Source organism: Xiphophorus maculatus, chromosome 4 (assembly GCF_002775205.1).
Source record: "Xiphophorus maculatus strain JP 163 A chromosome 4, X_maculatus-5.0-male, whole genome shotgun sequence".
NCBI classification, from domain to species: Eukaryota; Metazoa; Chordata; class Actinopteri; order Cyprinodontiformes; family Poeciliidae; genus Xiphophorus; species Xiphophorus maculatus.
Genome location: NC_036446.1, coordinates 24,786,515 through 24,800,214, shown reverse-complemented (window position 1 = coordinate 24,800,214; position 13,700 = coordinate 24,786,515). Strand labels below are relative to the sequence as shown.

The 13,700-nt window shown below is 40.6% G+C and overlaps 1 protein-coding gene across 2 annotated transcripts; it reads left to right on the top strand.

Annotated features, from left to right (window-relative positions):
• The first annotated feature begins 357 nt into the window (after positions 1-357).
• Positions 358-13,110, top strand: shc4 (SHC adaptor protein 4). Of its 2 annotated transcripts, none has more exons than XM_023331990.1 (14): positions 358-563; positions 747-815; positions 896-1,392; positions 2,286-2,356; positions 6,288-6,348; positions 6,427-6,546; positions 7,149-7,202; positions 7,578-7,629; positions 7,712-7,832; positions 7,910-8,108; positions 9,046-9,115; positions 10,626-10,722; positions 10,811-10,958; positions 12,353-13,110. In XM_023331990.1, the coding sequence occupies exons 3-14, from the start codon at positions 898-900 to the stop codon at positions 12,479-12,481; spliced, it is 1,617 nt and encodes a 538-aa protein (XP_023187758.1). In that variant the 5' UTR covers positions 358-563; positions 747-815; positions 896-897; the 3' UTR covers positions 12,482-13,110. The 2 variants fall into 2 exon arrangements, with proteins under 2 accessions (XP_023187758.1, XP_023187759.1); XM_023331991.1 differs by having other exon boundaries at positions 497-569; positions 10,811-10,977.
• Positions 13,111-13,700: the final 590 nt, after the last annotated feature.

The window sequence follows — 13,700 nt, the reverse complement described above, 5'->3', positions numbered from 1 at the left end:
AGAAATCAGATAGGAAGCATTTTGAAGGGAGGAAGCCGAGCTAGTAATGCATTAATAATGCGCTTTAAAAGCATCTCCAAGGTGCAAATGATGTTAACAGAGAGGGACAAATGCACTCTATTGGCTCTGCTTCAGTGTATAACTGTAGGTGTGTGTGTGTGTGTGTGTGTGTGCATGAGAGAGAGAAAGAGAGAGAAAGAGAGAGAGAGAGTGTGTGCAGAGCATGACTCACCCTGCCTTTCTGTGATTGGATGGTAGTTTATCGGTGAGGGAGGGGCAACAGTGCCTTAGGGTCCGTCTGTCAATCTCTCCTCTGGTTCATTCATACATTCATCTGCAGCGTCATAGAGAGAGACATAGGAACTGAGCCAGAGTCTCTCATTCATAAAAAAAAGTGACTTCATTCATAAAAGCTGCTCAGTTGATCCATGCCTCAGAGAGAAAACCCTGGATGCCTGGTAAACTGACTGTAAAAGTGTTCAGTCTGGAGGTTTGAGACTTTACTCGGCATGACTGCAGCAGAGCAGACAGGATTGTAATCTACACAGGACAGACCCAGACCGGTGAGGGTGAGTTGAATTTGCTGTGATGTGCGGTGGGAATCACATCTGATGATTCCCCCCAAACACGGGGATACATTTGTAAAGAGCAGCTGATTGGCATGGAAAACTAAAAATCAGAACTTGGTTGCTTTTCTCAATGTTGCCATTAATGTTATCAGCTCCCTCTTTTCTTCCTTCCGCCAGTGTTCCAGTGCCCTGATTATGCGAGAGCAAACATACCCAAGTTCAAACCACAGACAGGACTTCTACCAGGTGGGTCTCTTTCAACGACATTTAATGAGAAGACATTTTCTGCTTATTTGCATCTTTACACTTTTCTCAATCGTCTGCAGGTATGCTGAAACGCACCAAATACAGCCCACTGCGCAACGACTCCTTGACCTCTTTGGAGGATTGCCCTGAAAGATTGCTGCCCTCAAAGAGGGACCTTTGCCTAGACTCTGATTTTGCTCAGCTTGATCCCGGGACTCCATCTCCCCATGGATCATCCACCCTGAGGAACTTCATGCCCCGTGTGGCCAGCATCCGGCTGCAAAGTCCGAACTGCCTGAGGAGAGTCCTGAAGGGACAAGCGAATACAATCAGAACTGTCAGTAAACGGGACGACAGAGCAGATTGGAGCTCTTCCCTCGGTGGGTCCTTCTCCTCTGGACCAGACCCGATTCACCCGGCTCTCCTCTCCACAAAGCGTCCCATCACACTGCACCGGATGGCCAGCCTCCCCTGCGCCCCGTGCTCGCAGCAAAGTGACGGGCTCTGCCGCTTGAAGACAGTAGACGACTGTGCAGTGGTGAGAACATCGAACAAAGCAGTTCACCATCACGTGAAGGTACACTTCTGACCACTCTCCATGCCTGCACACTCAAAATCTAGCAACAACTAATGCTGAGGAGAATTTCCATTCCGTATGTTTGGGTTTAAGCATCACCACAGATTCTCTTTGTGAAGCACAGTTGAGTTTTCTGGATGTCTGTGTTGATTTTGATCAACAGTTTTCGGACAATCAGACACAAAGAAAGCCAAAGAAAGCACACAGATCCTTGTCTCATTTTGCTCTTTCCACACTATCATGCTCACTTTCATACGTTCCCCCCCTCCAGTTCTCACGTACAGCTTCCTGTGTAGGCAGTAGTGACTCATCCTGGCTCTCTGCTCCTCTCTAGATCAACTCTGCTTGCTGGCGTGCGTGTGTGTGTGTGTGGGGGGGTGTCTGTGTGTGTGTTTGGTATTAGCAGGGCTCATGCTGTCCCATAAACAGAGGTGTGTTCTCCTGGGTGATTAGGACCAGGACTTGTGAACTGACCGATAGTGGAAAAGAGAACAGACTGTCTGGCTGTCCTCTATAAACAAGCACACACACACGTATCACACTTCTGCCCACTCACCCCACCCACATGTACACTTATTGATTTGAGCTGGGTTCGCATCAATGGATTTACTCATCCTGGCTCTGGCCTATAGGGCCTGTTTTATTCGAACTCATGACCAATGGGAGAAGGGCTGCAAAAAGTGAGCAAATTGTCGCCTGGTGGCATTAATGCCTCTACAATCATCTCCACGTATTTACTATCAAGTTGTGAAATCCGCTGTTTAATGACACTGTGGACATATACAGTGGATTTATGGGACAGAAAGTCACAACAGCTCTGCCTAATGCTGTTTTTGATCATGTTTCTATCTACTTAGTAACTGATGTTTTGTTTATTTGCTTGTGTTTTGAAGTACATGGGTAGCGTGGAAGTGGTCCAGTCCATGAGGACACTCGACGTTGATACAAGAATGCAAGTCACACGGTACGATAACTCACCCATGGCAAAGATTGTAAATACCTACGTAAATGTGATTTCTCTTTTTTTCTTTCATTTTCAGTAAATTTTCAAAACCCTCAAAAACTTTCTTCCACAGTTTTGTGTGAGTTTCCAAGAAAGAAATGAATTTAGTGCAATTTGGAATAAGGGCCGTAACAACAAAATGTGGAAAAAGTGAAGTGCTGCGAATGCTTTCCAGATGGGCAGCTTACAGGAGCCCCTTCTAATGTCCGGTTAATTGTCCCTTTAGCTACTACTTTATCAAAAGTTTTTGCACTCATCAACAAACTTGTGTCATTATTCTGGATGGATATGGGACAGCAGGCTCTGCTTCTAAATTGTTCCACAAATTTCCAGTAGAGTTTCCAGTGTCTGTTTCAGTCAATGGACTTTACCAGTTCAGCAAACCAGTTTATTATGTGGGACCATTTATTTTGGATTGGTTGGTACAATGCTCTTCAGCTTAACGGCATCTCCAGCTTGCTGCTTTCTGGAGGACTGTGTTGTATTCTGTACTTTATTTTTATCCCACTGGAGAACAGTCAGAGTATTTAACTGGGTCTCTGTCTAAAATTTGGTTTGCTTGCTGATGGGAACAAAGGTGTTCCAGCCGTTTCCAGTTTATGATCGACTGGACCCTTTCAGCGGTCTCTGGGTTTTTTCCTGGACTTCTTCAACAATTTACTTTTGTCTGAGGATGACAGGATTTGGGTAACGTGTTTGCAGCTTGTCAACAAGACAGTAATCCTTAACACATTAAAACGTGTTTGGATTAAGCAGACTAGCTTCTGGCTCCGATGTATTGGAAATGAAATTGACTACATTTAAAAGCTGGCACCGTGACAGGAAGCCAACGAATTTAATCGAGTTCTGCCATTCTGCCAAGGAAAGCGTCAAAAAATGTGACCGTATCTATCCCAACCTCCTGTCTAACAATGTGTAACTCGCCCATGAGGATTTTGAAATTGAAGACGAAGGTAAACGTTTCCCCAACACTGAAAGTGTTTTTTCTTTTTTTAGCAGTACAAATTTAAAGTACAAACTGCCTTGCTTTGGGTGGTCTGTATTAATTTCGGGACAAAGGCCTGCTTTGCAAACGCAAATAATGCAGATTTTGAAGTATGTGCACAATATAATCAACAGCCATGAAGTTGGAGGAGCTCAAAGGAGAAAAGATGTTTTCTCTGTCAGTAATGTGATTTAGAGTTGTCCACATAGACAGACAGGAAGAGGTCATGGTGAGGTCTGGAAGTACAAGTAATCATTCTGAGAAAAGAGCTTGAAGGATTCCAGAAAGTCTGATTACAAATGGCTGAAAAGCAGGGAAATTCACTAGACATGTTCTGCATTTTTACTTTAGACCTATCTAAATTCAAGTGTCAGATTTTTTTTTCAAATCAGCAGTTAATGAAATGCTCGTGTACTTTAGAAACAAATCTAGCAAAGAGATAAAGATCGTGTAGTTTGAAAGAAAATTAAACAACAGTTCTTCAAATTAAGTATTTAGAAAAACAAAGTCAATATATAGTTCTACTGGTCTCCGGTGTCTACTAGAGACACTTTGAAAAAAACTTTGAGTTCTTTATCCTGCTAAGTTAAATGCTATCAAAAAAAAGAGAAAGCTGACGACCAAAATAAGGATAAAAACAGGAACGTTTAAGCATTCGTCTAATGCATTATTGATATATTTGCTGATTTTGTGCATGTGTTTAAGAGAGCAGCGACATCCCTTTCACTCCAAGCTTGACGTTATATTTGCCAAAGCGGGCATGTGTAGCTTATTATTTATTTTCAAAGAGGGGAAATTAAATTAAATGTATAATGTTTCATAAACCGGGGCTTTCTCGTCAACATTTGATATTGACATCCTAGTGCAGAATGCCAACACACAGCAACCTCTGTTAACAACAGCGCTGCTGAGTGATGGGCCAGAAAATCCAATTAGATGAATTTCCTCCTAATGATCTCTCATAGTCTTATTAAAAAGCGAGCTGGAGAGGGAGAACACATCCATTACATGAAACCCATTTTCAAGGAGGATAAATGTTCTTCCAGGAAAACAACCTAGTTGCTTACACAGTTATGTGTGTTTTTATGCTTTCGCATTTCTGACCTGAGCATCTGCTCTCAGAAGTCATCTGGGCATTCGGATGGAGCTTTATAACTTCTTCGGGGAATATATTTTCTCTGCAGTAAAACAAAAATCCAGTTATATGTAACCATCTTTATTCTCTTGACCATAATTTTGTATGAAAAATTAGCCTATAAAATAACACATCTAAGGACTTTTCTTCTGAGAGTTCTTACCAAACACATTGGTAGGAACCCCTTCACTGAAGGAGCAGGAACATGCTTTCACACACACACAAAAACACGCCCACACACAAAAATCAAGTCGGCCATGAAATCTTGTTGGATCCTGCCTCACTGCAGACGCAGCACCAGTCCACCTGTCGATCTCCTGGTGCATTTTGCCCTCATTTGTGCACAAGACCCTGAGATACTCAAACTCCCCCACTGGGGGGTGGACCATGTCTCCATCTCTATCCTTTTCCGGCTCAGGATGCCTCTGATTTGGAGGCACTGGTCCTCATCCTGGCCACTTCATCCTCAGCTGCGCATCACTCCACAGAAAGCTGGAGGTCGTGACCCGATGAAGCCCGCAGGCGCCACATCATCTGCAAAAAGCAGCAGTGCAGTCCTGCTGCCCCCACTGACATGCCGAGTGGTATTTCATATTTTTTTTGTAAGCTGTGTGCAAATATTGCCCAGCATTTTTCTGTTCCTTCTTCAGTCTGCAGTTTAGTGAAATATTTAACCAAATTATGATAGATTTTGATTTGCTAGACAACTAGGAAAACTTTACGGCATCACTCCGATCCACTTAAGTTGGTCCAGATGAGTTTTGCGTTGTGCAGAAGCCTTGTTCATGCCTCATGTAACTAGATTTTTACCCCCTGGATTCTTTAAATTCTTTCATGCTCAGTGTTCCCAATTTGTTAGCAAATAATTTAGTTAGTTGATAAACTGTCTAGTATTATAACTGTGCACCAGAGCACATGCGTGTTTCACTACAATAATGTTGAATTCCTTCCTTCTTTTTTACTCCTTTTAACACACTGCTGCAATTTTGGAACTATTTTCTATTATCTTTAGAGTTTATCTTGATCATGAATCATTTTAACTTCAGTAAAATAGTTTCTATTAAGAACAATCTTTTTCAGAACAACGAAAAACTAATGATGCATGAATCAATTGACCAGAGTTTGGAATGAAGCTGGGAATTTTAGTCATTTTTAATCAGTAAACACATCCAGCCAACAACAGGAGCTTCGATGCATTTTTGTGAGTTTAATTTTAAGAAAATCACATAAAGGTTAGGGACATAAACTTTGAACTTATGGTGCACCGTATGTTAACAAGCCTTTACAACTTGGCTTTATCTGGTGTCTTTGTTTTTGTTCAATAGAGTTTGAATTAAATCCTTTCATTTGATTTTTATTGTGTGGGGGGCCATGGGGTATTTTTACCAAGACTAAATGTTTGAGTTGTTTAGCCTAAAATACTAATTTTAGATAAATAAAACAACAACTGCTAAATGAATTGTTTTGAAACCATATGCAATTTTAGCTTCTGATTTGCAGTATAATACTACATTATTCTTTTTTTTTATAAGGTAGGATTTTATTTCACATACCACTATAAAAATATTAATTTGTATTCTTCATCTGTCTAAGTTACTATAAGGAACAAATGTAACCCTGCTTGTTGTACACTGGCTGCTTCTAATGTGTTTTTTCTCCTTTTGTCACATGCATCACAAGTCACAGGACGCACCGAATCCCTTCTTTACAAAGGTATCTCTATGCTTGTGCGCTTGACTGTTTACATGCTTCAAATCTGTGTTTATGTGCAGGGAGGCAATTAGCAGACTGTGTGAGAGGACTTCAGTGAAATCTTTGCTGAGAACTAAGCGGGTAAGTGCGGTACAAACAAGCAGGGAGAGCATTCAGATGACGGATCGGTGGAGTAACTGGGATTCTTGTCGTCATCAGCCTCCGTGTAAAGGGGTTTCTGCTGTTTTGGGTCAGATCAACATGCAGTTTTCTGGGAGCAGAGCCATCCTGACAGTGTCCACAGACAGTTTGTCTCTGATCACAGCCTCCAACTTACAGGTACAACTTACTTCCCTCATATTATATATATATATATATATATATATATATATATATATATATATATATATATATATATATATATATATATATATATATATATATATATATATATATATATATATATATACACAGTACAGGCCAAAAGTTTGGACACACCTTTTAATTCAATGAGTTTCCTTTATTTTCATGACTATTGACATTGTAGATTCACACTGAAGGCATCAAAACTATGAATAACACATGTGGAAATATGCACAAAACAAAAAAGTGTAAAACAACTGAAAATACCCCTTATATTCTAGTTTCTTCAAAGTAGCAACCTTTTGCTGTGATTGCTGCTTTGCACACACTCTGCATTTTCTTGATGAGCTTCAAGAGGTCGTCACCTGAAATGGTTTCCACTTCATAGGTCAACCTGCCCTGTCAGGTTAATAAGTGGGATTTCTTGCCTTATAAATAGTCATGAAAATAAAGAAAACCCATTGAATTAGAAGGTGTGTCCAAACTTTTGGTCTGTACTGTATATATAATTATTATTTTTATTTTTCTAACAACAGTATAAAATTTTTTTTTATGTGTCCCTCCCTTCTCTTCCACAGACGATTGTCAACCATCCCATGCAGGGCATTTCATTTGCCTCTGGAGGAGACCCAGTATGTTTTTTGTTTTCAAATATTCCACATGAACAAACATTTTCAGGTTAATAGCAAAGCAAAAAATTTACTAGGTTTTATACAATGTATTGTATTGCTTATGCTATTATTTTTAAAATGTAGAATTAGGCCAGAAAGCTTGAATTAAAATTTCTTTCCTGATTAAAGTCAGTCTATTAGCTGAGCTCGAGTTGTGCTAAGACTGAATATTTAGATTCACTGGTCTAACTCTAACTCAGGTCAGGTCCAAAAATCTTAAATATAACTTAAATCTTACTCTACACACTTTACCTCCATCTACAGATGTTGGACTTTAATGTGACATAATTATGCTCCTATTTATGACTAATTAAGCCTCTTTAAATGTATTCACAGGACATGTCAGACTATATTGCATACGTTGCGAAGGACGTCATTAATAATAGAGGTAGGGCTCATTTTTTAGGCCACAAAAAGCTCCAGATATTTGAATTATGGGAATGATGCGTCTCCTTTCCACTATCGGGTAGAGTGCCATATCATGGAGTGTCCCCAAGGCCGGGCCGGTGAAATTATCAGCACCATCGGGCAGGCCTTTGAGACGCGCTTCCGGCAGCTTCTCAGCCAGACATCAACGCTCCTCTCCCCAAGGTCATAAAGTTATTAGTGAGTCAGCGTGTTGTCAGACACGGCAACATCTGAACATCACGGTTGTGGTTTTTATTCAGGTCTATGGTTAGGATATGTCCAAGATGGTGTCCCAAAGAGGCATCAATGGAGCAAAAGACCAAGCAGAAGGAAGAGGTCACCGAGCAGCCGGACTACTATAACGTCACCACAGGAAAAAACTTTTTTTCACTGGTTGGCGGCAAAAAGGGCAAGCAGGTGTCAAAGGAGGAGAAGAAACAGGAACCTGATATTCAGGAGGTAAGAGTGCTTTAAAATCTGTTATGTGCTGAGTTGAGCTATCTTACCATACACAATCATGAGTCAAAACTGTCTTGGGTCATATTTTGCTCTTTCTAACATTTTGTGACTCATTTTGACGCCGTTTCCTCCTGTACTTGATTCCTAATACCATCTATGCTGTTAGTCTATAACTAAAAGCTAATAACCTGCAAGTAGTAGTAAGGAGATATAGATTTTTCACTTAGCTAAATAATTGAAAACTAAATAAAACATTTGCCGTCCTGGTGATAATTTGTAATTTAACATATTGATCTTGGATAAATATCTTTTGTATAATTGAGCAGCTCAGTGACTCAGTTCCCTGATGGAAGCTGCAGGATGTAGCTGAAAGCCTTAGGGTTAGTTTATCCAGCAGCAATTGAGTTAAAAAAACAAACAAACAAACAAATAAATAAATAACGTTTTGTCCTTCAATTTAACACGCAATAGATTGTAATATTTGAAACACGATCACTTCTGAAACACTTCATTCTTAAAACAAACTTTAAGAATGAAAAATATAAGTCAAGAAATGTTTCCGTTTTCAAATTGTTCTGAATTAGTTCATTAAAGCCAGTCATTTATACGAGCACACCTCGGGGTGGCCCTGTACAGCGTAACTCCATCTGTGGGTCACTGGGGAGGAACAACTGAACAGGAAATGCCTTTCTCACTAGTTTGTAATAGAGGACGCTCTTCAGTCACTTCCAACAATCGTTGTGAGAATTGAATCAGCGACTTTCCTGTCACGACCTCACATCTCCAACCTACAGGCCATGGGTCTCGTTACGTTCACAAACAGCTGCTCACGCAGGACACACACACCCACCCACCCACCTACACACACACACACCCCACGCACACACTTTGACAAAGATATCTATTACATTTGGTTTGCATGACTCATCTGTTGCAGGTCTGCTTGTCTCGGCCGGTTTCGCTCCATGACTACTCCGTCAGAGAAGAAACTTCAGCTCCATCTGCAGGTGAATGTCAGAGATGAGGCTGCAGGAGAGAAAGCGCCGTTCTGTGGACGGTGTAGGTTTACGCAGGACTGACGCATAGAAAAGTTTCCTAACACGTTTTCAACATTTTGCTTAACACTCAATAATCTTGTTCTCAGGCTGCGTTCACACTGCAGACTGAAGTGATCCAATTCCGATATTTTGTCAAATCGGATGTTTTTTGCCGGGGCCGTTCACACTGCCACACATACAGTATGCGACCTGTATGTGTTCTGCAGTCTGAACGGGCAAAGGACCTGAAAGTGTCCCGCATGCGCAGTAGAGGGCACAATGGCGTCAGGGTTCTCAGTGTTCTGCCAACCTGAGAGCCATAAAAAGAAGACGTGCTCAGTGTTTGCGGAAGTAAATATGGAGGCTAACGGTGGAGCAAAGCGTACATATTTGAAGTTGTTGTCCGACCGGAGCTGCATATCAACAACTTAATCCTCATTATAGTCCGTCGTGGTTGTTGTTTTACGTCCCGCTTGCGCGTATCAGGGCGCAGAATAGTGAGATGTGTCCAGTATCAGTGACGTTCAGTTCGGATGAATGCGACCTGAACGTTGGGCCTCATTTGAATCGGATACGTATCGGATATGGGTCGCATTCTTAAAGAATCCGACCTGTGCTCTTCAGACGGTCATGATAAGATCAGATACAGGTCGCATTACGTAAAAAAAAAATCGGAATTGGGTCACTTGAGGGGCAAATAATTCACTTAAAAAGTCAAAGGCAGAGTTTGACTAACTAGAGTTTAGACATTAACTTAACAGGCGGACATCAGTTGGTGTCTGATCTGTTTAAACTGATTAATATGTTAAGGTGCAATCTATTGTGTACCTTAAAATATATATTTTTTTCATAATTTACTATAGCATAGTATTTATTTTTGATTATTTTTTTTGTATAGTAGCAGTGAGAGTTTTGCAGGATTATTCATTCACAACTTGAAATAAATCACTGTTTATACAACGGCTGTGTGTCAGTGAGTGCACACTTGAGATTTAACAGGGAAGCCCAGGCCAGTGTGATTTGATTAAATGTCCAAACATAGTCAAAACAGGAACCAATATGTTCACGCCAGCTGCTAACACTAAACTTTTGTCAGTGATGTGCTTCTTAAAAGGGATATAAATTCAATTTTGTGTGTTTAAATTTAAAATCCTCATTTTTTTCTTCAGGCGATTGTTCGGGATAGCCCTTCTATGACACACAGGAGCTGAGTGAAATCTGTTTTTCCTCTGTGGTGAATCTACTTACTTCACTGCATTAAAATGAGGCCATCAAAATATAGACATTATTGGCTTTAGTTTAAAACACTATTTTGAATCCCAAGCAGGAGCTTCAGCTCCTTTACATGACGAGTTTGTGCAAGTTGAAACGTGTGTATTGCAGCTGATAATATCCTGTAAATCTTGTAGGAATGTACTGCACACCATTAAAATTCAGCTCTCTTTTTTCCTGTATTTCCTCTTGGTTTTGTCTCTACCAGACTCTGTGCAGTGTGATGACAGTGGAGAACAACACTCTCCCCTCTTCGACACCCCAGTCCAGAGCTTAATTTACCAGGAAGTCTGGTTTCACGGCAGGTGGGGAGAATCATCATACCAGCAAATTGTCAGGTTTCAGATTTTTTTTCCCATTATTTCACAGCGTCTTCGTGTCCCTCGTTTCCAGGCTGGACAGAGAAAAGGCAGAGTCTCTCCTCACCTGCAGCGGGGATTTCCTGGTCAGAGAAAGCAGCTCGGCCTCCGGTCAATACGTCCTCAGTGGGATGGAGGGCGCCACTGTGCGACATATACTGCTGGTGGATTCACACGGGCAGGTAGTGTGCTGTTATCCAGGTAGTGTGCTGTTATCCTACCTCTTTAAATTGAACTCATTTTGACACGAAACAGACATAAACTTCATTGCATTTTATCTGGATTTTAAGTGACAGAGCGACACAAGGTAAGCCACACATGAAGTAAAAGGAAGGTGATATGTAGTTGCAAACCTAAAACGTTGAGGCGATCCACACAACCTGACGAGCTTAGCTCAGCAAGGAGAGCATTAATCGAGAGCATCATATTGTCTCTGGAGGAGCTGCAGCTATAAGAAGAGACCACTCAGGTGGGACAATCTGATGACGGGGCAGGCTTTGGCTGCACACTCCACAGTTCCTGCATAACAGATGAGATTGACAAATTGTGGAAAGAAAACGAAAGAAAATCCTGCTTGAAGTTGGCCTCAAGCAATGGAGGGGGCAAAGCAAATATGTGGATCTATCTTTTTACCGCTATTTGCGGCAGAAACCTAATACTCCACACTAGCCTAAACTACATGTGTCAAACTAAAGGACCGTGGGCCAAATCCGGACCGCCATAGCTACTTATATGGCCCTCAAGACAGCCTCATAAATAACCCTTCAAGATAACAATTGTGGGCTTAGATGTTATTTTATCAGTCAAATCAATTCAGTTTGTATAGTGCCAAATGGAATTAATGTGAAGATATATGTTCAACTATTTAATTTTAAGAAAAGCTTTAATATTTTAACAGTTTAACAGGCTATTTTTAATACATTCTGACACAGCAGGTGTCATGAAACTCGGTGAAGGTGGTGAGGCAGACGCAGTGGACCCAGCTTTAGGAAGTGAAATGATGATTTTAATATCGATACCAAAAAATACAAAGTCCAACAATCCAGGCAGCACAGCAAGAGCAGAAGGCTAAGGCTCAATAACTGGTAGCAAACTGGAAACTAAATGGACCGCAAGTAAGACAGGAGAGATCCAACAAGGACCCAACAAAGAATAAGAAACACAGGTGGGTATAAATACACAGAGGGTAATCAGGGAACAAGACACACCTGGGAACAATCAAGGGGTAGACAGGACAACGCAGAGACTCGATAGACACAAAAACCTAAAATAAACACAGAAAAACTCAAATCCCCACCGCAGGCCCTTTGAGGACATTCATAATCTCTGTGTGGCCTGAAATGAAAGTGAGTTTGACATCCCTGCCCCAAACAAACAATCCTCATGATGGAACACAGTGGGGGCAGCATCATGCTGTGGGAATACTTAGTTCAGATGATGACATATTTATGTTTTAGGATGGTCTAGACTAAAATGAAATAGATCACCTTCTTTTATGAATACTTCAAGCGGAATAAACATTTTTTCGAGGCACTGTCGATGTTTTCTGAGCTTTCATCTGTTTTTGTGTAATCAGGTGCGAACACGGGACCAGGTGTTCCAGAGTGTCGGCCACCTGGTCCAATTCCACATGGAGAAGCAGACGCCCATCTTCTCTGGAAGCAGCAAGCTGCGTCTGAAGCAGCCGATCCTGCAATCACAGTAACACCGAGAGACTATTAAATGTAAATACAAGATTCGAGCCCCAAAAATGAAAAAAAAAAAAAAAAAGTTTTTTTAAAAATCAATCAATAAATAAGGTTCATCGTCACATTTAGCAGCCTGACAAAATTAAACAAACTGTAAATTCACAAGTTCAGAATTACAGTGAGCTGTGACTTTTTGAGGGCAGAAAAATGCGTGTACAGTTCTTGAGCCAACTTCCTGTCCATTTGTTTCTGTCCGTCATGAGTAAATTGTCAGCTCCTCCGTCCCACATTGAGAGCAGCTGCTCGCCTGCGGAACATCCGGCCTCCTCCATGCAGACTTTGCTGGCCTTTACTCGAAGTTTAAGCACAATCTCTGCTGCCTGGAGGAAATGACCAGAATACTGGTTTACTATAAAAATCATTCTTCTTTTTTATAATAAATTTAACCTGTGTAAATGTTTTATTTTTGGGGGGGATTTCTTGTTCTGATTTCGTGTGCCTGACTCATATTATGCCGTCACTTTCTTCACTTTCTCTTTGCGTTAAGAACATAGAAACAGAAAGAATGTGCCGAAATGACATGTTTCGTTTTTATCAGATAAATGGCTGAGAAATGTTAAGATATTCTGTTTTCTGTGAAGCAAAAATAAATCTAGAGTTATTTTGCATAAAACCTTTGCAGTTTCTGTATTATTTACTCTCATCAATCTTTAAACATTTTAATACCCCATCCGTCCGTCTGTCCTTCTGTCCATCCATTTTATGGAGGGTTTCTAAGGCGTTATCAAGTGAAAAGATGCATTAAAATTTTATGAATAAAACACCCCAACTGACTCATTTTCATAGAAAGAAGAATCAAATAATTGGGCATACTGCATTTTGTTCCGAATATGTCCATTATGTTTTAATATGACATTATTTAATCAAAGCTTTTCATTTGTATTTTAATTATTGACAACTCTTCAATTGTTCAATCATTTATTTTAGTTTTTTCTGCTACACCTCTGCATTTTCTCATTCGGTTATTGAACCGAATGACGAAACAATAACTGGAAATGAAATTGCAAAAATATGGATATTGACACTTAGATTTTTATGTTTTCTTTCACTTTTGCTTGTTTTTTTGGTAAACTTTCATTCCATTTGAGGAAAAACATGAACTTCTCATGATTATGTCCTGTGAAACTGTGTCACCAAGGTCCCGTGGAGGACCAACTCCACAGAATTCAAAACTGC